This window comes from Pristis pectinata, chromosome 3 (genome assembly GCF_009764475.1).
Source record: "Pristis pectinata isolate sPriPec2 chromosome 3, sPriPec2.1.pri, whole genome shotgun sequence".
In the NCBI taxonomy this organism is placed as follows: Eukaryota; Metazoa; Chordata; class Chondrichthyes; order Rhinopristiformes; family Pristidae; genus Pristis; species Pristis pectinata.
In genome coordinates this window covers 74,140,187-74,167,827 of record NC_067407.1, presented here as the reverse complement: position 1 = coordinate 74,167,827, position 27,641 = coordinate 74,140,187, and the positions used below count along the sequence as shown (strand labels likewise).

General features: G+C 41.9%; 1 protein-coding gene across 4 annotated transcripts in view; it reads left to right on the top strand.

Moving 5' to 3' along the window:
- Nucleotides 1-27,641, top strand: part of prkn (parkin RBR E3 ubiquitin protein ligase) — an 821,190-nt gene that overhangs the window by 645,954 nt on the left and 147,595 nt on the right. For all 4 annotated transcript variants that reach the window (XM_052012206.1, XM_052012205.1, XM_052012204.1 and 1 more), the window contains 2 exons: nt 4,789-4,850; nt 23,501-23,650. In XM_052012206.1, the coding sequence (XP_051868166.1) occupies nt 4,789-4,850; nt 23,501-23,650 (212 nt within the window). The remainder of the gene's footprint in view (nt 1-4,788; nt 4,851-23,500; nt 23,651-27,641) is intronic.

Genomic DNA, 27,641 nt, shown 5'->3' with positions numbered 1-27,641 from the left:
GACCTTTCAAATTGCTCCACTTCATTTTTATATAAAATTAGGCCCAAATTAATTTGTCATTTTAATCTTGTAAAATGCACTATTTTTAACACAATTTCCTCACCCTCTTAATGTCTGCTTTTCCAAAGGGAACTATTTGTTACCTTGCAATCGCCTGTAAATGCTATGTGAATTAACTAATTTGAAAAGGAACTGGTTGAGTTGCCTAAGAATATCTGAACCATGGCTGACTCCAAAGGATAGCAGTGAAACACTGCGAAAGGGCATATACAGTGAACAGGAATGATGGTCTGTTTCATGCTGTGTTGTACACCCATTAGTCGCTGGGACAAACATGCTGCTCAGGTGATCAGATGGCGAAAGTGAAACTCAAGGAAATATGCATAACCGCAAATGGTGAAACACCATACAGAGATATTATTCAGAACCGCAGTAGCAGGGCAGTCAATGAAAAGGCGAGAACCTTAAAGACTGAACTGAAGATCAATGAAAGATTGATAACAGGCTAAAGTGTTCCTTGGGGAAAACAAAAGCAACAGGCTTTATAGAAATAGCAAAAACCAACTGTAACTTGCAAAAATATACAGGTGCTCCCTAGTCCGTACATACATACAAATATTTGGGAGAAGATGCCTGCAGGGCTGCAGGGCTGCAGGGCTGCAGGCATCTTCTGCCATCCGGGAACTCGATTGGCAGCCACATTTCCAACTTGCAAACTGTCTGGGTTATGAACAGTTCACAGGAATGGAACCCTGCCGTAACCTGGGGAGGATATGTACCTTACGTAACATAGTAGAATGTCCCCAAGCACTTCAGTGGATTGTTACCTGTCAAACCATGCACGGAAATATTAAAGCAAGTGACCAAAAGATGGCTTAAAAGGGTAGCTCATAAGGAGTGCCTTAAGGAAGAGAGAGCTAGAAGTAAAATGGAGTTTAGAGGGGGAATTCCAGACTTTAAGGACTAGTCAGTTGATGGCTCTGCTGCCAGGTTGAATAAAATCAGAGATTGCAAGAGGGCCGAACTAGAGGAACAATGAGTTTGCAGGTGGAGGAAGGATGGGTGGAGGTTATTGTTCGGGGGAAAAAAATGTAATATTTAATTTTTAAAAATTTATTAGTCACATGTACATCGAAACACAGTGAAATGTGGTTTCAGCAGCAGATGGGCGAGGCTATAATGTTCATTAACAATTAAACAAAGTAACTATGACGATTATTTAAAACAAATGTAGTTCCAGGATGGTTGGCACTTTTTCTCCAGTTTTTCTCTGAGACACTTAATACTGATTCCAAGGGATCATTGAAGAGGATTGGATTGACAGGTAACAGGCTAAAGCAGATCCTGTTAACAAACTGAGAAGCAAAAATAAATTATTTGTTCTTACCTCGATATTCTCATGTCTTTAAGAATATAAGAACACGAGAAATAAGTACCATAAGGTCCCTTGAACCTTCTCTGCCATTCAATAAGGTCATGGCTGATCTGATCTTGGCCTCAGCTCCACTTTCCTGCCTGTTTACCAATCCTCTGACTCCCTACAGTCTGAAAATCTGTCAGTCTCAGCCTTAACAATATTCAATGATTCAGCCTCCACAACTCTCTGGGGTTGAGAATTCCAAACATTCATGATGTTCTGAGAGAATAAATTATTCCGCATGTAATGAGGAGGAGTTAACTTCAAGACTTCCATTATGCCAAAATGTAGTCAATAGTAATTGGCATGGATTCAAAATGTCCCAGCAGCCTTCTTAGATTTTTTTGGCCAATTCATCTCAAATAACCCACGAGAATCCTGCTGCATAATCCTCCTTAAACCCAAATGTTGCAAATGATCACATGGAAACTACTCTCTAAAGTTAAAGCCATGGGTGCTTCAGCTGAAGTCTGGGAAAGAAATAATAAATTGATTGAAGGAAGGGGAACAGCAGTTAAATGAGCTATTTGGGGGAGGAAGAAGTATTGAATCGGCCCAACATTGGGATTTTAGATGGTTGAATTCACAAACATGTAGGAAGGACAGTTGAAATTCATGAGGTAGCTTATAAATTGCAAATGATTCTGACAGCTGCCTTAAGAGAATAATCAAATACAGGTCAAGAAAATAGCTCTTGTGCAAATCCTGATCCAAGCATCTGATTTCTTTTTATTATTCTGCAGAATGTGGGCTTTGACTATTAGAAGATGATGGTCAAACTTGTCCTTAAACCACTGTACCTAATGTTTTCACGATGCTCTTAGGTAGGGAGATGCTGGATTTTTACCTAATGATGACGAAGGATTGACACCATATTTTAAGTCAAGTTGGTGTGTAACTCAGAGGGAAACTTGCAGTTGGCAGTGCTCCCAAGTGCCTGCTGCCCCTGTCCTTTAAGGCAGTAAATGCGGTTTGGAGGTTCTTGGCAAGTTGCTGGAGTGCATCTTGTAGATGGTTCACAGTGCAGCCAGCAGCACAGAGAGTGAACACTTGAGGTGCCTGGCGGGTGATGGATTGGTTGCTCTGTCTTGTGTGGTGTCATGCTTCCTAATGAACTCTACTTATCCAGGAAAATGAAGAGAACTCTATCACAATTCTGACTTGTGCCCTTAGATGGTGGAAGTACTTTGGAGAATCAACTTAGTCACTCGCCACAGGGTTGCAAGCTACTGACTTGGTCTGGTAGGCATGATATCTGTGTGGTACAGATATCATGGTACCTGTACAGGTTTTGGTGAATGATGATCAACAGGATGTTGATTATGGGAATAGTAATACCACAGAGTCAGCTGCCCATCATTTGGGAAGGGACAGTGCAAGTCACCTCAAGTCTTGATTTTGTCCAACACATACAGCATACAGGCATGAACTGCTTCATTATTTGAGCAATCATTGATGAACAGCCTCACACTGGGCCTTCTGATGGCCAGGAGGCCACAAATGATGAGACTGATGACAGCTGACCTGAGGAATAGTTGTATGTTTAGATTATGTGAAACATCTAATGTTTGAAAGGTGCAAAGGAGCTGTTCTGAAGTACTGCAGACATAATGTAAATATACTTTTGAAGAAAGTGACCACAACCTTAATTGAATGTGCAGGCTTTAAAATTGATCAGTTAGATTGCAGTGAGATTGATAGTAAAAATTAGATTGAATAAAAGCAAATATGGGAAATACTCGCGGGTCAGACAATATATGTGGAGAGAGAGAGGGAGTTAATATTTCAATGACCTTTCATCAGCACTATGAGAAACTGGAAATCAAATTTACTTTAAGCATAGAGAAGGAGGAGGGATGGAGAAGACGAGGAGAATGTGAGAGATTGGAGACTGGAGGACACAAGTAATAGTGGAGCCAATTGAGAGAGAGAGGGAGGGAGGGAGAGAGGGAGGGAGGGAGGGAGGGAGGGAGGGAGGGGGAGGAGAGAGAGAGAGAGAGAGAGAGAGAGAGAGAGAGAGAGAGAGAGAGAGAGAGAGAGAGAGAGATGGGGGAGGTGAAGGCTCGGTAATCATAGCCTATCTGTCTGGAAGAAATGTAGATAGAAGGTAATAAAAGAACAGGTCCATAAAAAATAAAACCAGCACTGGTACTGTGACATACAAAGCATTGTAGTTGCTGGAAATCTGAAATAAAAGAGAGCCCTGGAAATACTCAGCAGGTCATGCAGCATCTGTTGAGTGAGTAAAATGGAGTCACCGTTACAGGATGACAACCTTCCATGAGAACTGGCCAGTTCTGATACAAACTGGAAAGTCTGGTTATTTGTTGCAGCAGATATAAAAGTGATTTAGAAAGTAGTAGAAGTGAATTTGTTGAGATTGGCAAGTTCTTGAATTCAATGTTGAGTTCTCAAGACTAAAATGTATGCAGTGGGAATGTGAGATGCTGCTCCTCAAGCTTGTGTTGGGCTTTGTTGGCACTGTAGAAGGTCAAAGACAGAGAAGTCAGAGAAAGAGTGCAATTGGGAATGGTATAGTGAATTCAAGTGGCAGGCAAGTGAAAACTCCAGCTCACCCTTGCAGACTAAATGGAGGTGTTCTGCAAAGCAAATACCCAATCTGCATTTCATTGCTTCATGAGCACCAAATGCAATAACCTAAAATGAAGAAGTAGATGTGAATCTTTGCTTCACTGTGAAGGAATGCATGTGTCGCTGGATTTTGGGAAGGGAGGTGGTAAAAGAACATGTTTTGCATCTCCTGTGTTTGCATGGGAAGATGCTGGGGAAAGGAAGGGTGTTGGAAATTGAACCAGGAGGGAATAGCCCCTTCACAATGCTGAAAGGAGAATGTGAATGAAAGTGGCATTGCATTGAACCTGGCAGAAATTACCTGGCAGACAGATCAGCTACGATTAACGAGCCGCTGTCAGCCAGCACCAGCACCAATTGTGTCATTCAGCTTCTCTTGGTCTCCACCTTGTCACACCCTTCTTCACTTCACCCCTATTTCTTTACTGCAGCTTTAAAAATGTTTCATTTCTAAATTCTCCTAGTTCTGATGAAAGATTATTGATCTGAAATGTTAGCTCTGCTTCTTGCTCCAGGGATGCTACCTGATTTGTTGAGTGTTTCCAGTGTTCTCTGTTTATCTCTCAGATTTCCAGCATCTGCATTTTTTGCTTTTCATTTTGATTGCATCAGCCAGCAAAAATTCAATAAAGTGCTGTTTCTAATTGATAATATCTTGTACAGTTAAGTATGGTTATCATATAGGAAATGTTCCATTTATTTCCTTTATTGGTTTCGCTATTAACCAATTCCTTTAATGAAACCAAAAGTTACAAATCAATCTTACTTTTTTTCTACAGCTGGCTGTCAAGATTCACTTATTAAAGAAGTGCATCACTTCAGAATACTTGGAAGTGACCAGGTGAGTTAATTGCTTGCAGATAGTTCTTCCCTGTCACAAAGGGAGGTTTGGGGGTGAACATTTGCGTGGTACAGGACTGTGCGTTGTGAGCCTGAGTGACCTAAAATGGAGGAAATGAGCAGGAACTTTGAGGAAATCTGTTCTTCTATCTGCCTTGACAGATTGTCAGTTAGTACCTCTGGTATTTCCAAAGCTTTATCAATTTGATAGATTTGTAACTGAGTGCTCTTTGCCATATTGGTCCCACAAATGGTTGAAACCAATTTTGCCTCAAAAAGGAATTGTTAGATGAATGATCAGACACCAAGACCAAAGGGCATAGATTAGGTGTCTAAAACAGGTGGCGTAGGTTTAGTGTTTTATTCAAAGTCAAGTTTATTGTCATATGCACAAGTACATGTACGCACAGGTGCAATGAAAAACTTACCTGCAGCAGCATTGCAGGCACATAGCATCATATAACCAGCATTCACAGGAAAAACAACTAAACATAAATTAAACACAATTTTTACAAGAAAGAACCCAATTAGAACAAAAAAAAATCAAAGTCCATTTTAGTGCAAAGTGATCAAAGTGGTCATAGTGTTGCTGAACTCTAATGATTAGGGTTGTGTCGGTTGGTTCAAGATCTGAATGGTTGAAGGGAAGTAGTTGTTCTTGAACCTGGTGGTTTGGCATTATGAGTAGTAAGAGGTTTAGAGGGGATCTGAGGAAGAATTTTTTCCCCCCAGAGGGTGGTTGGAACCTGAAAAACACTGCCTGAGAAGGTGGTGGAGACAGAGACTCTCACAACACTTAAGAAGCTTCTGGGTGAGTATTTAAATCACCAAGGCACAGAAAACTACAGACCAAGTGCTGGTAAAAGGGATTAGTATAGATAGATACTTGATGTTGTGCAGAAGGAGCCGTTTCTATGACCCTTAATAGGATTTCTGCTTTAATAAATTATTTTAAAACATCTCAATTTACCACCGCAGTGATAACTATTGAGTGAACTCTAAACAGAGATGGAAGTACCTGTCACTCAAGAGGTCTATTTAAATGAAAGATTTCTATCCCTGACACGTTACAGTCAAACACCTGGGTGGCTGGGAAGCCAAATCATTGACGCTACTGCATTCATACTAGAAGGCATCTTTTGAAGTTAAAGTCATTTCAATTACTTTCTCACATATTTTGATATATGGCTTTGTGTCATCTTTAGTCTGATTACACTCCTGTGAAGGATATTGGGTTGCTTCACCACTAAAATTGCTATATAAATGCAAGTTATTGTTATGATGCATGGTGTGTGTACACTCATGATCATTATGCAATCCTGAGTTGTGTAGCTGTTTGGGAGGTCCATGCATTGAAGCTTTGACCCTGCAAATAAACAGATGTTTTTGTTATCTGAAGTCAAACTTTGGAAAAAAAATCACTTAAATGGATCATTCTACTGTGTATAGAATTACATTTGTAAGCTGTCATCAATTCAAATAGCCTTTAGATAGTATTTACAGCACAGAAACAGGCCATTCAATAGCAATACATATTTATAGTGCACCTTGAACTGAGCAAAATGTCACAAGGCACTTCAAAGTATTGTAACCAAACAGAATTTGACATTTAACCCCAGGAGACAGAATTAGGGCAAGTGACCAAAAAAAAATTGTTAGAAAGATAGGTTGTAGGGAGAGAATTCCAAAGAAGGCAAGCAGTTAAAATCAGGGATGGTCAAGTGGTCAGATTTGAGTGCTGATATCATGGAGGATTGTCAGGTTGGTGAAGATCACAAAGGGAGAGAGTGGTGGGACAGTGCAAGGATTTGAAAACAAAGACAAGAATTTTAATATCAAGAAGTTTCAGGTCAGCAAGAATGGGGAGAATGGTGACCAGATCTAGGTGCAAGCTAAGGTACTGGCAGAGGAGGTCTGGATAGCCTAATGTTTATAGAAGGTAGAATGAGGGAAGTGTGCAATGGAATAGTCAAGTCTTGAGCTAAGAGAGGCAAGGGATAAGCTAAAGCAAGAATGGAATGCTGCAATGTTACAGTGGTATTAATAGACGATCTTAGTTATGGAATGGGTATTTACTCTGCTGCAGACAGACAAGACACCAATGTTCTGAAGAGTTTTCTCTAGTTTCATAGAATTGCAATGGAGAAAGTGGCTCAGGAATGTAGTTTGTAGCAGACCTGTAAGACAAAGGCTTTTGTCACCCAGGTATTTTGTTGAATTAAATTCCTGCTCTACAGAGCACCATGCCGAACAAACAGATTGTCCATTTAGAGGCAGTAGAAGAGAGAGCTGGGTGTCATCAACCTATGTGTCGGAAGCGATGCCACATGCCAGGATAGTGCTGCCAGGTGTAGCATCTAGATAAAAAAGAGAGGAGGGGGGCAAGGACAAATCCTTGTGAAACATCAGAAATAATGTCATAGCAGTGGGACAGATGCCACTGGCCAACTGGTGCCCAGATAAGAATGGAACTCGACGAGTGTAATGCCATCCAGCCGGACAACAGTGGAGAGGCAGTGGAGGAACATGATTCAATCAGCCATTTCAGAGGCTGCAGATATGTTTGTAAGATATGTTTGCAGATAAGTTTGCAGATATGCTGATTTACCTTCGTTGCAGTCACGTAGGGGTTATCAGCAACTTTGGTAAGACCATTTTGGTTCTGTGATTAGAGAAATTCAAGCAAAAAGTCCTGGGAAAGTTGGGCACGAATTTGGGCAACTATAGTACTTTTAAAGAATTTGGAGAAGAAAAGGTTAGTGAAGAACCAGACCTGGGAACTTTGACGTTAATCTGACCCTGAGACCTAGCCAGCACCCACATAGCCACATCATTGGGTGAGCTTGCACCGTTTTGCTGGTGTTCACTGCTTGGACTCCCCAGACAGGTGCATACAGAGCCAACAATAAATTAAGAAGGTTAGCTCCTGTCTCAGAGTAAATTAGTATAGATGAGAGTTTGACAAAAACACACAAAGTAGCTATTATGAAATTACACCAATTAGGAAACATGGCCAACTTCTTGAACTGCAAACAGTTATTTAAACAAATGAAAACCATGACAATGCATTAAATATATCCCAGCAATACAAATTATTCCTAAGATATCTGACTGATGACAAGTGTTCGGCTTGAACACCTACTTTTCCAAGATCACCATAAGTACTGCAGCAGGGGGCAGATTTTGTTCCAGCATACGTTTCCTGGCTAAATCCCACATTCCTGTCATCCCACACTCCCCACCTCCCTCTGCCTCTGTCCCCCTCCCCTCACCATCACTAACATGCAGCTTGTAAATTAATGCTGCTAAATAGGGAAAAAACAACAACTCCCACAATCTCCTGCTGATCACCCTGCATTCACTGCAACCCCAGTTGCCTCCATAAATCACTGCAGTCTCCGGGAGCAGATCTGGAGTGTTCCCATGCACAAGTGTTCATGCAAAGACGGAGGAGTTAAGGGTTGAGGGAACCACCATTTCAAAATGATAAAGTGGGACATGTGCCACTTAAAGAAAAAGACAGGGTGTGTGGTCTTGTCAGCTTAAGGGTTGGAGGAACCACCATTTCAAAATGATAAAGTGGGACATGTGCCACTTAAGGAAAAAGACAGGGCATGTGGTCTTGTCAGATTTTACAGGTGCGACTTGCCCCACCCAGATAATGGTTTTCCAGCGGGAAGACCCCATCTAAGACCTTGCCATTTGGGATTGAGATTGCTCCAGACTTCGAGTTCTACTTCTAGCAAAAACTGATTCATTTTTGCAAATGAAAGTTTTCCACTCAAACATTATACTGTCAGAGTTTGAAGCTGCTGGGTGTGGGAGCAGATATCCACATTACATGCCAACTTTCAGTGGGTCCATGCGGTTTCCCCAGCCTGCGTCACCCCTCCACCGTCAATCTGCTTTAAAGCCTTGTTGTCACTGCTGGTGGGGCACAACAACTCACACTAGGTTCCTCTACTTTACTCTGCTGACGTGGATCTCTGCAAGCCAGACTGCGGTTCTCGTCTAACTTGCCCTATTTGCTGACATTACTCCACATTACAAACCTGTGAACAAGGAAACTCTGAAGTTGTAAAGGAGCCTCAAGCTGAGGCTTGCCTGCACTAATCCCATATCTCTTTCAGGACTATTGCAGAATAGGCAGCAGAGTGGAGCTGTAGGTGGTGCTACTGCCCCACAGCTCCAGCTCCCCTGGTTCGATCCTGACCTCCAGTGCTTTGTGGGTGAAGGATGCACATGCTCTCTGTGACTGCATGGTTTACCTCCAGGTGCTCTAGTTTCCTCAAGGACATGCTAGTTGTTAGGTCAAATGGCTACTGTAAGTTACCCCTAGGGTAGGGGGATGGTGGGAGAATCAAGGTGACATGCAAGAGAGAATAGATTGCAGGGGAATAATTGGGGCAAGAGGATTGATGGGTCAGCATAAGCTCAATGAACCAAATGGCTTCCTCCAAATCATATGAAAGCATGAATATGAAAAACCAGCACCACTTACAAGTGCTAAGATAACCTTCATTGGTCCTGGCCTAGCATCACCCCTGACTTACAACAGTCAGAGGTATTGAAACACTGAGATCGAGAGATTCTCGTGCACACTGGTGGTCAATGCAGTGGGGTGCTAATGATTGTTTTAGTTGGGGAAAAATTTGACTTGCACCTAAGACCCTGAAAGATTAAACCTTTCTGCAATGGAGCACGTACAGCTGGGTGGGCAAGTGGAAGAAAGGGCCACTGTTCCAGGGACAAGGATTGGGAACTGGCTGAGGGTTGGGTAGAGATTGGGACTCCATTAGGGAGCTCAGAGGTTCTGGGTCTATCGGAAGATCAGAGTGCCTGATTGGTGGATGGCTTGGACGGTCATGGAGTTGGAGGAGCCTTCGGAAGGTGGGTGCTTTGGGGAACCTTGGAGGGTTGGCACACTAGGAGGTCTGGAGGGTGAGGGCTGCACTTCGAGGGGTCAGGAGCAAGATCGGGAGGTAGGGTGGTCTGTGCCATAATGGTATGGGATGCAGAAAGAAGGACCAAAAGTAAGTAAGCTTACTTTCTGGAATCCTAATCCAGCACTACACTGTAAAAAGCTGGTTGCCCTGTGCATTCCCAATGAGATTTGCTCCTGGGAATACTTAATCTAAGTTCCCCTGCAGTGGTCAAAATTGACACAGGCACTTGGCATGACATCCAGAAGCATTCAAAAACAATTAATATTATTCAAATTGTAATGTGAAATTAATGAAATGAACACAAATGTAAGAACACTTAAAAATATTTGCATAAAGAAGTAATTTTTTTAAAAATCTGAATTAACTATTCCATAGTTTCTAGAATGGTTCCCACCAACTGAAGGGTGGCAAATGTAACCCCAATGAAACTACAGACCAGTTAGTCTGACATCAGTCGGACAGAAAATGATGGAATTCATTATTAAGCAAGTGGTAACAGAACACTTAGAAAATAATAGTAGCATTAGATGGAGTCAGCATGGATCTACAAAATCATGTTTGACCAATCTGTTGTGGAATTTTTTGAGGCTGATAGGTAGTAAGCCACCTACTACTATCATCTGCCTGCTCCTCAATCCCCATCACCATTGATCCCCTCACCAACCACTTCCTTGCCAAGCACAACCTGCCTCCCTTCTGATTACTTTGTAGGACCCCTTCCCTTCACGCACTACCATTTCACATTCCCAACCAACAGCAGAATCTTTCCTATTCCCTGCCCCGATTCCAGATGGGAGCCCCTGATCATGGTTTTACTGTTTCACATTGATCTCATTATTCCTCCCCTCCTCCATACTCGTCTAGGTTTGTCTCCCAGCCCAGTGGGTGCTACTTGTGGAAACAGCTGCAAATGATGGGTCTTTAGCCTGGCCTTGTTGACCGAAAGGAAAGACTGGCTTATGCTTGATTAAAAAGCAGAATCTTCTGGAATATTGACCTCTAAGCTGCTGTGTGTTTTAAATGCTGCTTGCTGCTGCCCGCATTTCATTTCCAAAGATAATTGTTCATTTTCTGTCCTGTATTCAATTCAAATTCGCATCAAGTTGTTGGGAACATTACAAAAGCCTTTTTGCTTTAATGAGCTATAAATGGAGTTGTGGGATTTCCATGTGCTACCCAAACAATGGAAGTAAACACAATCTCAGAGAATAGTCCCTGTTGTATTATTGTTGTTTACTCATTTCTTATCATCCACACTTAATGAACTCTTTGTGCAAATTACTCACTTACTATCTAATTATTGGTAAAATTATGAGCAGGAGCAACGTGGAAGAAGAAGTGTTGAAAAGGAGCAATTTGAGCCTCTGGTGTTTGTATTATAATCCAGCTGCTTGCAGCATACCTAACAGTCTGGAAAGGATGTGACATGTTTTAAGATGCAGAGCTTGTTTCCTTGGCTCACAGGGGATCTGCATGTCTGTCCAAAAGACAGGATCTTCATTCCATTCTAACTGGATTGGGTCCCATATCTCAGTCATAAAAGGACTGTATTTTAACTCACTCTCCTGCTATTGTATAAAATTGGAAGCTGCCTCCATTTTAAAAGACTGGAAAGCAACAGCCCTATTTATTGCTTCCAGTCTGGCTATTGCTGAACTTGTCAGTTTTTTATATTTGTCAAACAGAATGAGTGGCTCTGTGACTTTAATTAGCGCTCGTCACTGATTTGGAATTACCTAGACTTCCCAGCTCTCCATCGGACTGGACGATTAGTCCCCAGGGCACTATTGCTGCCGACTCCCAGTTCCGCCTTTCCATCAGGGCACTGGTCCAACTCTGGTTCAGCACTTCCTTTCTGTTCCTGTGTGATGCCAGGGACAATGAAATGGAACCACTCGATCCCACATCACTTAACTCACTTTATCCCTCTGCTTTTATCCCAAAATGCATGTGGCTTGGCTAATAATCCAGAGATTATTAGCCTTGATGTCCTAATGCTGGAGGCCCTGAAGCTAACTTCCTGATCTGCTAGCTCTTTCTCCCTTTTTTCTTTCCCTTCCTCTCTCTCTCTCTCTCTCGCTCTCTTTCTCTCTCTCTCTCCCTCTCCCCCTTCTCTCTCCCCCTGTCTTTCTCTCCACACCCCCTCTCCCTCCCTCTCCCTTTCTCCCTTTCTCTCCCTCCCTTCCTCTTTCTCCATCCCTCCCTCCATACTCTGCCTCTTCCCCTTCCTCATTCAACCCCACTTTAGCCCTCTTCCTCCTTCCCCTCTTACTCTCATCTCTCTTTCTTCTCCCCCATTATGCTTCTCTGTCTCCTCTCTCTACCCCCACTCTCTCTTTTCCCTCTCTCTCACATTTCTCTCCCCTCCCTTGCTAGTGCACCCCAATCTATGCAGTGCTATTTCTAGTGTTATTTATGGCAGCTTGCTGTGCACAAATTTACTGCTACATTTTCTATTTTACAACAATGACTACATATTGAATGTGCTTTGAATGTTTGTTATGTTCTATAAGTCACAACATAAGTTCATATACTTTTTGTTTTCAAAATCTCTTCTCCCCTTATCCCTTTTACATTGTCAGATGGGGCTAGTTAGAGACAATCTCAGTTGCTCTTTCTATTGGCATGTGTGCCTATTCTTTCACATCAGTGAAGCCCCAGAGTACATGAAACATTCGGTTCTGTTCCCTAGCTGTTTACAGACAAAGTATCACAATATCCTTGTCTCAGTTCCTCACTACTAACAACCCACTTGCAAATAACTGCTTTTCTATCCTTTCTTATTTATTTTAAGGCTTAGACCACACTTTGATCTGTTTTGCTACATTACTAGAATCACCTTGAACCATAATGTGAACACTTGCTATTATTAAAGAAATGAACTGCACTTGAAGTTCATGTGATGAAGCTCATTAGGATGTGCATTTAATGAAGAAGAGGTGATCTCGAGGCCTCACCACAGTGGGTTTAGATTTTTCTAGTTTATTGTCTTTTGAGGATCATTTATGCTTCTCAGGTTTAATTAACGGACACCAGCTTTGGTTCCACAGAATTCCTGTAAAATTGCTGAAAACAAGTTCATTTTGAGGGGTTGCGAAAACTGCTGATATTCTTTCAGATGCAGAAAATCTTTTGGAATGTGGACTGAAAATGTTTCACAAGGTTACGGGCAGTGCAGTTATTAAATTATTGACCACCATAAATTGAAGCGTAGGCACAGTGGTGCAGCAGGCATGAAGCTGTCTCGCAGCAATCCCGGTTTGATTCTGACCTTGGGTACTGTCTGAGTTGAATTTGCACATTCTCCCTGTGACTTCTTGAGTTTCCCCCAGGGCGCTCCAGTTTTCTCCACATCCCAAAGATGTGCTGGTTGGTAGATTAATTGGCCACTGTAAATTACCCTAATGTAAGTGACTGATGGGACAGTTGCAGTGGGGGTGTTAATGAGCATGCTTGAGCAGATAGGTTACAGGGAATTGCATTAAAATCTGTGTGTTCCCTATTAATGATGTAGGCGAGATTTTTCCTGGCCTGCCGGTGTTTGGATGTGAACTTGCAGTCCAAAGTTACTTCACAATCTCTATTTTTCAAGAGAAGTTTCACAATAAGGTTCAAATAGAGACGCAACTACTTCCATTTTTGTAATCATTCAAATACAGAGATAAAACAGTTTTGTCAGACAAAAAAATCTATTGCACAAAGTCAAGTAGCCAGTGTTTTCACTCTAAGTAACCTCACTTCCATTCACTCAAACATTCCAATGCATATTTTGAACTTCAAGGTCAATTAATCGATCTATGCTGGGTAAATTGTGGAACAGAATAGCAGTGGGAAAACATCCGTTGCTTTAGTGTTCGATCAAGTTATCTAAAACAGGCTTTTAAATAAAAGTTGATAATTTATAGACATATCCCCAGTGGACAAGAACTAGAACATGAGAAGTGGGACTACAAGAAGGCCTCTTGAGGTCTGCTCCACCATTCAGTAAGGTCATGGCTGATCTTCAATTATACTTTGCTGCCGTGTCCTGTACATCTTGATTACTTGTGTATCTGAAAAATACTGTCAGTCACTGTAATAAGTATGCTAAATATCTAAGCATTTACAGATCTGAGGTAGAAAATTCCAAAGACTCACAGCCCTCTGGGTGAAGAAATGTCTCCTCCTCTCAGTCCTAGATAACCTTATATTTAGACTTTGAACCCTTGCTCCAAACTGTCTTGATGAGAGAAAAAGCCTCTTAGCTTGACAAGCCCTCTAAAAGTATTATGTTTCACTGAGATCATTTTTCATATTTTAAGAATAAAAATAAATCTTTCCTGCTCAATCTGCTCAATCTTTCCTCATGACATAACTCTCCAATACGAGGAATCAATTTAGTGAGTCTGTATGGCACCTTCTCTGAGGCTAATCTATATCCTTCCTTGGTAAGGAAGTTAAAACTGTACACAGTGCTCCAGTTGTGATCTCACTAAAAGAATGTGTATTTGCAGCTCCTTACCCTTTGCAATGAAGGCTAACACACACTCGCCTTCCTAATTGCTTGTAAGTAGTCACAATAGAAAGCTAATGTTCTTTTAAGAATAATTTTTCGTACTCCCACATCTCAAAATATAATATTCGGCATCACTTTCATATGAGCATATTACTACATTAGTTTTGGAGACTAGCAACCCATTAGTGGCTGCTTTTCAATCCTTAATCCATCCAAAAAACAGGACAGGAGCATGGATGGAAACTCAAATTGCCAGTATGGTCTGGCATGATGTTGCCAGACCTGGTTCATGGTATTTATGCAAGAGTTTCTTGCCTGATCTCCAACCCTATCCAACTAGCAGCCTTTTTCCCTGCTCCACGATGGTCCATAACTGCACAGTGCTGGAACTTCACATCAATTTTTCCCAGAGCGAAATGCAATGGCCACGATTTCCTGGTCATTTTGCATCACTCTGGAAATTCGAGCCAGCACTTCTGTGCATGAATGACCCTTGTGTTCCCAACACAACTGCCAGGTCAAGGACAACCAAGTCCTAACTTCCTAACCCCTGACTACCCAATCATGCAATCTCCGGAGACCCCAAGTGGAGGCCTTGTTCTCCATTACCCACAACACCCACCTCTGCCACAAGTAACTCATCACCACCTCCAATCCATGGCTCATTGCTCTGATCCTGGGCTTCTTCTCCTTAGTCCTTGTTTCCATCCCTCTTCCTCCCCACCTCACCTGACCACAGGAATGGCCTTATCCCTCTGCCCCCACAGGCATTACTGATGTTCGCAGTGAGGAGCCCGCAACTGAAACAGTGCCTTATAGGCGCACCCTGTTGAGTGAATGTGAATTTCTAGGTTCTCTTTAACACTCCTATGAGATTGTTTCTCATAACAGTCCCCAGGAGATTAATCTCTAATTCCTAGAAGCCCTGGACCAATTCACGAGGATTAGCAACCTTGCTCCAACCACAGCTGTCGTATGTTTTAGTCCTGATGCTCGTATGTGGCAGATATGACAATCAGCAGTCAAAATTTCATATAGTGGTTTCCTTTAGTTGTGATCTGCCAGTTGTTCAAATTCTGTTTGAAATTCGCATACATGGGTGCTCTTTCATCCCATATTTCCTTAAAACACTAAAGGAGGTCATTTGGTACATCAAGTCTGTGCTACCTCTCATTCCCCCATAATATTTCCTTGCAATCTATTCCCCTACATTCTGATCAACTCTCCTCAGATTCTACCACCCGCACGCTAGGGGAAAGTTTAACAGTGGACAACTAATCATCCAATTCTCATGTTTTTGGGATGTAGGATGAAACCAGAACACCCAGAGGAAACCCATGCAGTCACAGGGAGAAAGTGCAGACTCCACACAGAAGCACCAGAGGTCAGAATTAAATGTGGGTCACTGGAGCTGTGAGGCTATAACTTACAGCTTCCTGTTCATTAGCTATTTGACTATTCATTCCCATCATGACTATACATATCCTGAACTATTTAAATGTTTCTATCATTTGTAAGATTGAAAACCCTTGGCAGGAAAAGTAGCTGTGATTTATATACCATGACTAACATGCAAATATCCAAAGGAGCTGCCCAATCAGGTCATCACTGTTCTCCATCCCAGAAGTGCCTCTCAGCGGTCAACTCAGTTAAGCAGCCTGAGATATTTTCGTTTTTCCATTCCATTCCCTTCAAAGTGTTTGATTTTGAGCAAGATATTCTCAAAATCCAACAGAAAGTAGCAGGTTTATTCTGTGGGTAATAAGTAGCCTCAGCGAGTACAAGTTCACCTCACCAGAGACCTGTACTGCTGGGTAACAGGAGCCTGTCATTCGTGAGGTTTGAACAGCAGATCCAGAGTTGAAAGGCCAACATGCTGAGCGGTACATCTCCTAACCCCACAAAATAAAAACATGCACTGAAATATTGAGTGGACATGGCTCAGGAGCTGTCATGTGTAAGAAAATAGCTGTCAGCTCCCTGCTATTTCACATCAACCAATAATAAGATGCAGTGAACAATGTCAGTGGACAAGGGACTATCGATTGTTTGCCAGCTGAGCTCACAGGGTGTTAAATGTCACATGCACAAAGCTGGTGGAAACACACTGAGATTAGGGTGCTCGATGAGATTGTTTCTGCACCTCAGATTTCATCTCTTACTTCCCCCCCACCCCCACCCTTTTGATTGCTTTGAACTATCAGACCACATCAAACCTGCTTTTTGTTCTCCATGTGTTTCAGACCTTACTCACCTCCCTGTTTTAAAATTTGGCTTAGACTAAAACATATATATAAAGAAAATACTGACTACAGTTACTCGATAGTGAAAGAAAACCAATATGCCTCAAATGCAAGAATAACATCCTGTACAAAATAATGTCTTTACATTTGCTTCAGTTCTACTCCATGGTCCTTTGAGTAACCAATACTCAATATTCCTGGAATGTATTTGCTATAAGAGCACACCAGCACAGGCAATGGAATATTTGCTGCAAAGTTTCAGTTTTTAATTTGAAGATCTATTCATCTCTCAGATCCAAGAGACTGCAGATGCTGAAATCTGGAGCAACAAACCAGATGCTGGATGAACTCAGCAGGTCAGGCAACATCAGTGGAGGGAAATGGACAGTCGACATTTCGGGTCGAGACCCTTCAACTGTTCTGACTCACAAGATGCTGCCTGACCCACTGAGTTCCTCCAGCATCTTGTTTGTATCTCTCAAATGCACTTGACCCTCCTGCATGTGACTTCATCCAGTTTTGCATTGGCTTTCCGCAGTACTTTCACTTCAAGAGAGAGTCGAACTTTATTTGCCTGCAACATTAAATTTGTGTGTCCTGTCAGCCTATCACAGAGGAACCTAGCTAGGGTTGTTCAAAACATAAGAAACAGAAGTAGGAGTGGCCATTTAATGAGATCATGACTGATATTTTACCTCAGTCCCACTTAGCTGCCCATTCTTATACCCTGATGATCAAAACTTCTTGCATCTTTCTCGGTGACAAAGACTCCGCAGCCCACCAAGGACAGAGAATTCCAAAGATTATCCCTGGGTGAAGGATTTTTTTTTCACCCCTGCCCTGAACAGTGGGCCCCTTATTTTGAGACTGTGACCCCTGGTTCTAGACACCCCAACCATCTATACAGCCAATCCTCATTAGAATTTTGTACGTTTCAATGGAATCAACTCTCATTCTCCTAGACTCTAGAGAGTATAGACCCAGTGTGACTAGGACATGAGACAGCAGATGACAAAACCTGGAGCAACCAGGCCCAACGCAGGGTTTTGACTCAAAATGTCAACAATTCCTTTCCCTCTGCAGATCCTGTTCAACCCACTATGTTATGGCTTTCCCTTCTGGTTGGCTTGATCTGGGTGTTAAGAATGGAATCACTTTTGTTCCAGAATGGACAGTATTGACATACTTTGTTTGCAAAGCCACACGCAGGCAGGAAATATACCCTACTTACTTGTATATTGTGACATAGAAAGAGGTCATTCAGTCCATTGGATCTATGCTAGCTCCCAGCAGAGTAATCCCCACTTCTTATTTCCTTATAGCCCTCCAACTTATTTTCTCTGACACAAGCCCAACAACTCCCCTTCAATTTTTTTATCACTTACCTACACTAGGGGTAATTTACAGCAGCCCTTTAACCTAGCAGCAGGTCTTTGTGGTATGGAGCAAACTGGGATACCCAGTGTAAACTCCACACAGACATCTCCTGAACTCAGAATCGAAACGGGTCCCTGGAACTGTGAGGCAGCAGCTGTAACCAAGGAACTACTAAGCCACACATACCTACAACTCTCATGAAACATTGAAAAACTACACCACAATTCAGGCCCTTCGGCCCACAAAGCTGTGCCGAACATGTCCCTACCCCAGTAATTATTAGGCTTACCCATAGCTCTCTATTTTACTCAGCTCCATGTACCCATCTAACAGTCTCTTGAAAGACCCTATCATATCCGCCTCCACCACCATTTCCGGCAGCCCATTCCACGCACTCACAACTCTCTGAGTAAAAAACTTACCCCTGACATCTCCTCTATATCTACTCTCCAGCACCTTAAACCTATGTCCTCTTGTGACCACCAATTCAGCCCTGGGGAAAAGCCTCTGTCTATCTGCCCTATCAATACCTCTCATCATCTTATACACGTCTATCAGGTCTCCCCTCATCCTCTGTCTCTCCTGGGAGAAAAGGCCGAGTTCCCTCAACCTGCTTTCATAAGGCATGCTCTGCATTCCAGGCAGCATCCTTGTAAATCTCCTCTGCACCCTCTCTATGGCTTCACATCTTTCCTGTAGTGAGGCGACCAGAACTGAGCACAATACTCCAAAGTGGGGTCTGACCAGGGACCTATATAGCTGCAAGAATACCTCTCAGCTCCAAACTATATTAACACTATATCAATTTATATCGGCTCCTAAATTCAATTCCCCGATTGATGAAGTACAATAAACCATATGCCTTCTTAACCACAGAGCCAACCTGCGCAGCCGCTTTGAGCGTCCTATGGACTCGGACCCCAAGGTCCCTCTGATCCTCCACACTGCCAGGAGTCCTACCATTAATACTATATTCCAATATAAAGATATATATATAAATATATAATATATTAATACTATATCCCTCCAAACTATCCACAACACCCCCACCCTTTGTGTCATCCGCAAAATTACTAACCCACCCCTCCACTTCCTCATCCAGGTCATTTATAAAAATCACAAAGAGTAAGGGTCCCAGTACAGATCCCTGAGGTACACCACTGGTCACCGATCTCCACTCAGAATATGACCCTTCAACAACCACTCTTTGCCTTCTGTGGGCCAGCCAGTTCTGGATCCACACTGCAATGTCCCCTGCCCACTCTGCCTGCAGCTCACAAGCAAATGGGAAACAAACATAGTCAGTTTCCTTAGAATACGGAGTGTTTGTGTTCTCCCTGAATAACAATAAACATCAAACTGTGAGATTCTGCAAATATATCCTTCAGCCTGAAAGCATCCAGCTACTTAAAAGTTCCTTGACAACTACTAGCAATGTGGTCTATGCCCTGCTCTAATTGTAGAGTTGTGTCTGCAATGGGTGACAGATGTCAGTGAGAACATCCTTAAGGCAACTTGTTTATTCTTCCTTCCTGAAGGTTCAGGTAAGAGAGTTATTCCCTATACACCTTGGGTAGATACAGTCATATGTTGAGAACCCTTTCTCCCACCATCTATACCTTCTTCTGGCAATTTATCCTACCTTAAAAATGCTCTGCTCATTCTCCCGGTTAATCAGGGACAAATCTGACAGTTATTGATGATCCCTTTAAATGAGGCAGGCAGTGGTTAGTGGTGGAGAGGGGATTCGCCCTGTGCCAGGTTAAGGGATGGCATTTGCTGGAAGTCCAGACCACCAACACTGGTGCCATATCAGTACTATACTGATTGACATTACAGTCCCTTCTCCATACGTGAAGCTGGTATTAGCTCAGTGTGCACTTATACCCTCACCAGCACAGTAGTTGCCTTATATGTACATCCTGATCCAGACAACGTCTTGGAACAGAAATGATATTTTGCACCTTTTTAAATAACTACACGGTAACTCTCATCTGTGGGGAAATGAGGGAAAGAGGGAGGAGCAGGTGGTATTCAGTATTGAGGCAAATTAGGGTGGATAAATCCCCAGGGCCCAACAAGGTGTCCCCCCAGACAGTGAATAGTAAGGCACTGTGGTGTGCAGTAGAACAAAGGGACCTGGGAACATAGATCCATAATTCCTAGAAAGTGGCATCTCAGATAGATAGGGTCATAAAGAGAGCTTTTGGTACGTTGGCCTTCATAAACCAGGGCATTGAGTACAGGAGTTGGGATGTTATGTTGAAGTTGTATAAGATGTTGGTGACGCCAAAGTTAGAGTATTGTGTGCAGTTCTGGTCACCTACCTACGGGAAAGATATCAATAAGCTTGAAAGAATGCAGAGAAAATACACGGATGTTGCCAGGACTTGAGGACCTGAGTTACAGGGATAGGTTAAATGGGTTAGGACTTTATTCCCTGGAGCGCAGGAGAATGAGGGGAGATCTTATAGAAGTATACAAAATTATGAGGGGTATAGAGAGGGTGAATGCATGCAGGCTTTTTCCACTCAGGTTGGGTGAGACTAGAACAAGAGGTCACAGGTTTAGGATGAAAGGTGAAATATTTAAGGGAAATCTGAGGGGAACTACTTCACCCAGAGAGTGGTGCAAGTGTGGAATGAGCTGCCAGTGGAACTGGTAGATGTGGGTTCAATTGTAACATTTAAGAGAAGTTTGGATAGGTACATGAATGAAGAGAGGTACGGAGGGCTATGGTCTGGGTGCAGGTGGGTGGGACTAGGCAGCAAACCAGGACAGCATGGACTAGATGGGCCGAAGGGCCTGTTTCTGTACATAGTGCTCTATGACTCCATGACCCTGAGGTCTAAAGAGACATTCAATGTAGAATAGAAGGATTTTCATTCTTGCCTATTGATGTCCTATTTTTCAGGTATTTTTAAGGTATTCTAAGGTATCTTTAAGGTATTCTAAGGTATTTTTAGGCTAAAAGTGGTTGGGAAAATGAATTTTCCCATTATTTCTATCCCATGATAATAATTGCTTGCTTTTCTTGATAGATTAACTGTAACATGTGGTCTCGTCTTGGCAGTGCAAGTGAAATCCTTTAGGTCAGTATGTGTACAGGATAGAAATTAAATTGAGTGGCATTGGCCATTAGGGTGGCACAGTGGCGCAACATTTATTGCCACTGCCTCACAGCTCCAGGGATTGTGTGGGTTTGCTCCAGATGCTCCAGTTTCCTCCCACATCCCAAAGGTGTGCTTATTGGTTAATTGGCTACTTTAGTTGCCCCTTAATATGGCTTAAAAGCAAAAAGAATCAAAGGCAAGTTGGTGGACATGTGAGAGAGAATAATTTGCAGGGGTACAAGGAAATAAGAGCAGAAGGAATGGGACTAATTTGATCACAAGGATGTTACTGGAAATGGATGGCTTGAGTTATAAGGAGAGACTGGATTGGTTGGGCCTTTTTACATGGAGTGTAGAAGGCTGAGGGGTGACTTTATAGGGGAAAACAAAATCATGAGGGGCATTAATAGGGTTTATAATCAAAATCTTTTTCCCAGGGTGGGGAGACTAAAACTAGAGGGCATAGATTTAAGGTGAGAGGGGAACAACTTAAAGGAGACCTGAGGTCAAGTTTTTCACACTGAGGGTGGCAGGTATGTAGAATGAGCTGCCAGAGAAGTTGGCAGAGGCAAGAACAATTACAACATTTACCAGGAATTTAGACAGGTACGTGGATAAGAAAGGGTTAGAGAGATATGGCCCAAATGCAGGCAAATAGGACTAATTCAGGTAGGCAACTTGGTCGGCATGAATGAGTTGGGCCGAACAGGAGCTGGCGAGTTCTGAATGGGCTGAATAGCCTCCTGTGCTGATGTAAGACTGTACTAAGACATAAAAACAAAATATGACATCTGCTGGAATTCTGAAATAATAGCAGAAAATGCCGGAAACGTTGTGCAGGCTAGGCAGCATCTGTGGAGAAAGAAACAGAGTTAGTGAGCTGGTTGACTTGCTGTTGTTGTCAGGGCAGTCAGCTATTGCCAGGTGATGACACTCAATATTGACCCTGAGGTCTAAAGAGACATTCAATATAAAATAGAAGGATTTTAATTCTTGCCTATTGATCTCCAATTTTTTTTATAAATAATAGTCTGCTAATGAAACTGGTGTATAAAAATTCCCCATGTCCGAGCTACAGGATTAGCAATGTTCTTGCAGGTTGCTCATGATTGGAGGAAAATGGTTGCTGCTTTGTTTTTTGCTAAAAGGTGGATGTTGGGTCCTGTGTGTTTCTCTGGAGTGCATACAAAAAAGATATGTTTCTCTAAAAATGAATGAAAGGCACATTCAGAAATAACTGCTGTCAAATACATGACTGAGCAAATCACAAAAGCTGTGGCCCAGAAAATGGTTTGTGGTGGGCTGCCAGCACAGACCACACACTGGAACAATCAATGTACAGGACCAGGACAGCCAAGGCACATCACATACTGGGCCTGATATCTGTTTACATGTACCTCCATCCCCTCGTCAAATTTCTCATTGGAAGTGCAGCACTAGCACACAAATTCACTCTTCAGCAAATTCACAGCCTTCAAGAGTTTACCTCATACCGAGCATGCATTGAAAGTAGAGACCAGTTATCAGGAATATTTACCACTTTTGGTGAACCTGCACACTCATGAGTGTGCATAGCTCAATGGTGAATCACAAAAATCTTATTTAATGCTCGTTGTTATCAAGAAATAGTCTTCCACCAGGCCTCCACAAAGCCCAGTTCACAGTGGAGCCATTTTACTTTAGTTAAAGATCTGGTGCATTTGTTGTGAGTAAATGAGAGTACCATAATCATTATCTAAAACTGTTGAACTCTGTGCATAGAATTTAGAAAGCTGTAATGTGCTTCTAACAAAGAGCTTCATTTAGTACAGTGTAGGAAACTAGTCACAGAAAGGTTAGAATGGGAAGGGAACAAAGAATTAAAGTGACAGGCAATCAAAAGCTTTGGCTATGCTTGCAAAATGAATTAAGATGCTCCACAAAGCTGCACCAATCTGCATTTGGTCTCCACAGTGTAGAAGAAACCAGATCCTGAGCAGTGAAAATGGTATAATAAACTGAGAGAAGTCCAAGTAACTCTGTGTTTTGTTTGCACGCTGGGTATGGAGGAGGTAAAAAGGGCAGGTGTTGCACTTGATGTGGTTAGATTAGAAGGCACTGTGAAAAGCTAAAGTGCCACAGAGAGGATAGTCCTCTTGGAAGGAGGAGGGGAGGAAGTGATGTGTTTGGTAGTGGAAATTGCCAGAATAAAAGGCAATTTTATCATTTTTTGAAAGTGGTATATAAATGCAAGTTGCTTTGTTTTCATTCTTTTCAAATTCTAAAACAATTATAAGAACTCAAGTGGTATTGAAAGCCAGTTGTGACCAAGCAGAGCATCATTGTTTGAGCTTTGTACAGCATTGTACTCCTGCTTGCCTATAAAAAGACCCTGGTTGTTAGCAATCCAATTCTCTTACTGTAAGTTGCTGCCTACTGGTTATGTCAAATTACAAGTTGCTATTGTGATTTAACTGCTGAATATTTTCCACTTGTAGTATGATCGTTATCAGCACTATGGAGCAGAGGAATGTGTGCTGCATATGGGTGGAGTACTTTGCCCAAGACCAGGCTGTGGAGCTGGCCTGCTTCCCGATGGAGGCCTACGCAGAATAGAATGTCTGCTGCAGAGTGGACTAGGCTGTGGGGTAAGATCCAACCACATTGTCTGCTTGTTCTGGGTGTAAAGTTGTTCTCTCCAATTAAAGTTTAAATTGATGTCAGTGCCAATAAAATTAGAGAGAGAAGATGAGTTGGTAATATGTTATATGGTAACTTACAAAATCAAAAGCTCCCCCTTACCAATGAACCTGTAAATGCACTGTTATATAAAAGCACAGTCAGATGTTCCCGAGATGGTGCTGGAGGATGGATCTAAGGTAAGCATTTAACACCCCATGCAAAATTACATGGTAATTTACTTGGCTGAGTGAGTGCACGATATTTACTGTTCTGATATTTGGCCCAGTTTGAAGTGTCAATGACATAGTAATCAAAGAGTGCAGGATAGGTCGTAACTCTGCAAATTACTCATCTGTGCAATAAATGTCTGGTGTATTGTGTACATGAAAGGGACCACCTAGATATGAGGAGTTAAGTAATTGTTGTTAATCACACCTGAATTTGTAAGATTATTTTATTGGCAATTAAGATGCATTGAAAATAGCTCAAGCTGCAAAACAATGTGTTGGATTTTCATAAGAGTGCAAATCCTTCCCCAGAGTCAGTGCTGACTAATAAAAGCTCATCGATACATCAGCATCAGCAATTCAGGCATTTCTGGACCAGGCTCTTGTAGCTCTGTCACAATTTTGGGATTTTTATATCAGTTATTCTCCTGGGTTTAGTGCTACCAATCATTACTGTAAATGGACATTACTAGCCTACGATGCAGAGTGCATCATTTTCTGTCAGCTGTCTGGTTAAGCATTAGCAAGGCCCAGCAATTGTAGCAGAGAATCCTTGCTCCATATGCTAGCTAATGAGATGTGGCATATGCCCCTTTGTGAATTCCCCACTCTTTGCTGGAGGTGAACTGAAATATCACTTTACCAACCCAAGAAAGACCTTCCTACTATCATTGGGATTACTTTGTATGCTTGAAAGATATACAGTTATCTTAGCTAGAACAATACCCAAAAGTGAAAAGTAATAAACCTTACTAACTCTCTAATCACAGGCTGAATGCAAATGCAAATTACTCCATTCTCTTGAAATGGACCAACAGACAAATATAGGGGAGAGAGAGAGAGAGAGAGAGAGCTAGATCTATAAATTGTCCTTGAAGTCTGTGTGTAGACAATATTCCTTTTATGATGTAATTCATCCACAAAGGTTACATTGCTCATCCTGCAACAAGACAATGGGAAGAATCTTCATTGATGGATTAAAATGCTTATCAGTGATGTGACTGTATCAACTAATCGATCCTTAGGATGTTGGCATTGTTCATAGCTGCAACACTATTGGCAGAAGGGTCAGTAACCACAGATTTAGAAAAATTGGCTGCAGAACCAGAGGGAGATAAGGAAATTTATTTTTCTTTCAAACAGTGAGTTGTTATGATCTGAAATCAGCTCTATAGAGCTGAAATGCAGCTCTATAAAACTCTGGTTAGACCACACTGAGAGTACTGTGTCCAGTTCTGGTCGCCACATTATAGGAAGGATGTGGAAGTGTTGTAAAGGGTGCAGAGAAGATTTACCAGGATGCTGCCTTATTTAGAGAGCATGCGTTATGAGGAGAGACTAAGGGAGCTAGGGCTTTTCTCTTTGGAGAGGAGGAGGATGAGAGGAGACATGATAGAGGTGTACAAAATATTAAGAGGAATAGATAGAGTGGACAGCCAGCGCCTCTTTCCCAGGGCACCAATGCTCAATACAAGAGGGCATGGCTTTAAAGTAATGGGTGGGAAATTCAAGGGAGATATCCAGAAAGTGGTTGGGGCATGGAATGGAATTCAGTAGAAACTTTCAAAAAGTAATCAGATAAATCCTTGAAAAGGAAACATTTGCACTGATTGCTATATTTAAAAGAGAGTTCCAAGTTTCAGCTACTCTACAGTTAGAAATGTTTTCCAGCTTCATTCTTGAAGGACCTGGCTGTAATTTTTAAACACGCATCCAAGTCGTATATTCACCAATCAACAGCAATAGTTTCTCTCTATCAACCCCTTCACACCATGAAAATTTTAATCAAATTACCTCTGAAATATCTAAATTTCAGGAAATGCACCTCTAGTTTGTATAACCACCCCAAAATTTAACTGTTAACTTCCAGCTATTGGTCTGATAAAGTTACACTACAGCCCTCCAGTGCCAACATATCCTTCCTAAGGTTGTAATTGCTCAGAATACTTGTGTCCTCTTGTACTCAAGCTATAAAGGCCAGCGTTCTATTAGCCTTTATGATTATATTTTGCACCAGCCCAAGATATATTAGTTGGCTCTGGATGAGGATCCTAGTCCCTCTGCCCCTGCACTTCTTCCATCTTTTCACCATGCAGAAAGTACAGTGTTCTATCTTTCTTAGCTCTGAAATGGATGGCCTCATACATGTCAACTTTGAAATCCCTGTTTGCTAATTTCACCCATTTTCTTAATTTATCGATATGATCTTTATAACTTAATGCTTCCAACTACGCTGAGTATCACTGACTCATTGGCAAATTTGAATGACTTTCTATCCTATCTTGGCTCATTTATCAAAACGATGAATATTTGTGGCTGCAACACAGCTAATTGCTGGGCTGCATGAGTCATGTCCTGGCAATGTGAGTGCCTGCACACTCTGCTTCTGGTTGCTAAGTCAATTTCCAAGCAGGATCAATAATTTGCCTTCAACTTCATAAGTTTCAGCTTTAGTCAACAGTCTCTTATAAGGGACTTTCTGGCCTTTCTGGAAGTCAATTTACATAACATCAATAGATTTTCCTTGGTCTAAATTTTAGTTACTTCTTTAAAAAAAAACTTTCAATTTGCTTTGTGATTCTAAGTGCAGTTAGCATAGCTACTGGGATGAGCCAGTTGTGACCACCCAAAATAAGTTGCATAGTCTTAGCCTTTCTTGAGATGATACTATTGCATGTTTTATTTAAATTCTATCTCTGGCAATACAGACAAAGTCTAGTTTCTAATAATTGGTAATTGGTCCCTGCACTATGTATGGTGTGGTGCAAGGTCTCACAGACCAGACCATTCCTAGACTAAGTTGTGCTGAGTTGATCTGCAGAATTAAATCATTAAAAAACTAATAGTCGACTGCATGTCAGATGTTGTCTGCAGTCCTTAAAAGTCTCTAACCCTCCCCAATCTGTACAGGCAAAAATCTTAATGCTGACTTCAGACAGGTAAACTTGTAAATTGCTTGAGCTCTTGGAACCAATGCAGCCTGTGCAAAACTCTTGCTTATTTGAATACTGGAACATAAGGTACTGGCTGTGATAAGACATCCCTCAGACCAAGGACACAACTCAAAATCACTCTGTGCCGATGACTACACTGATAATGTTCTTCATCCTCTTCAAAACTGCCACCCGGGGATTATGTCCCCAGTAACCAGCTACATCCTGAGAAGACATGAGGGCCAACTTTCTGTACTCCTGGTCATCACTTATAGCACAGATTTGCCCTTGCGAAGGGTTTCTAATCCAGGAATTTTATTCAGTATCATTGTAACTAGATTAGCTCTGCCACTTAATTAAAGTATCAAAGTTTGCCAGAATAGCAGTAAAATTGGTGTAATTGAAATTGACAGATTGAAAATCTGGCAATGTTTTATATTAAACATAGTTTTGGCTATAACACACTAAAATACTATAATTTTTGATTTTTACTTTACTTCACTGAGGATTCATGTCCTTTTCAGACCCATCCTATCCTTTGTTTAAACGACCAAAATCCTCTGTAAAAAGCTTTGTTCTGATGCTGAATGTTAATGGAGAGCTGTGGGAGAAGTTTATCACCAGGTCCAATAAAATATTGGAATTGTCTCAGTTCTTCAGAGGACAGAGTAGATGAGCAGCAGCCTCCCAGTTAATCAAAGGCCAGATAACAACCACTAAATTTGTTACCGTCTGCTGCAACTCAGTCCAAGACTACTGTTTTCCTTCGAGAATAAGAAGTTGTCTGCCTCTGAACA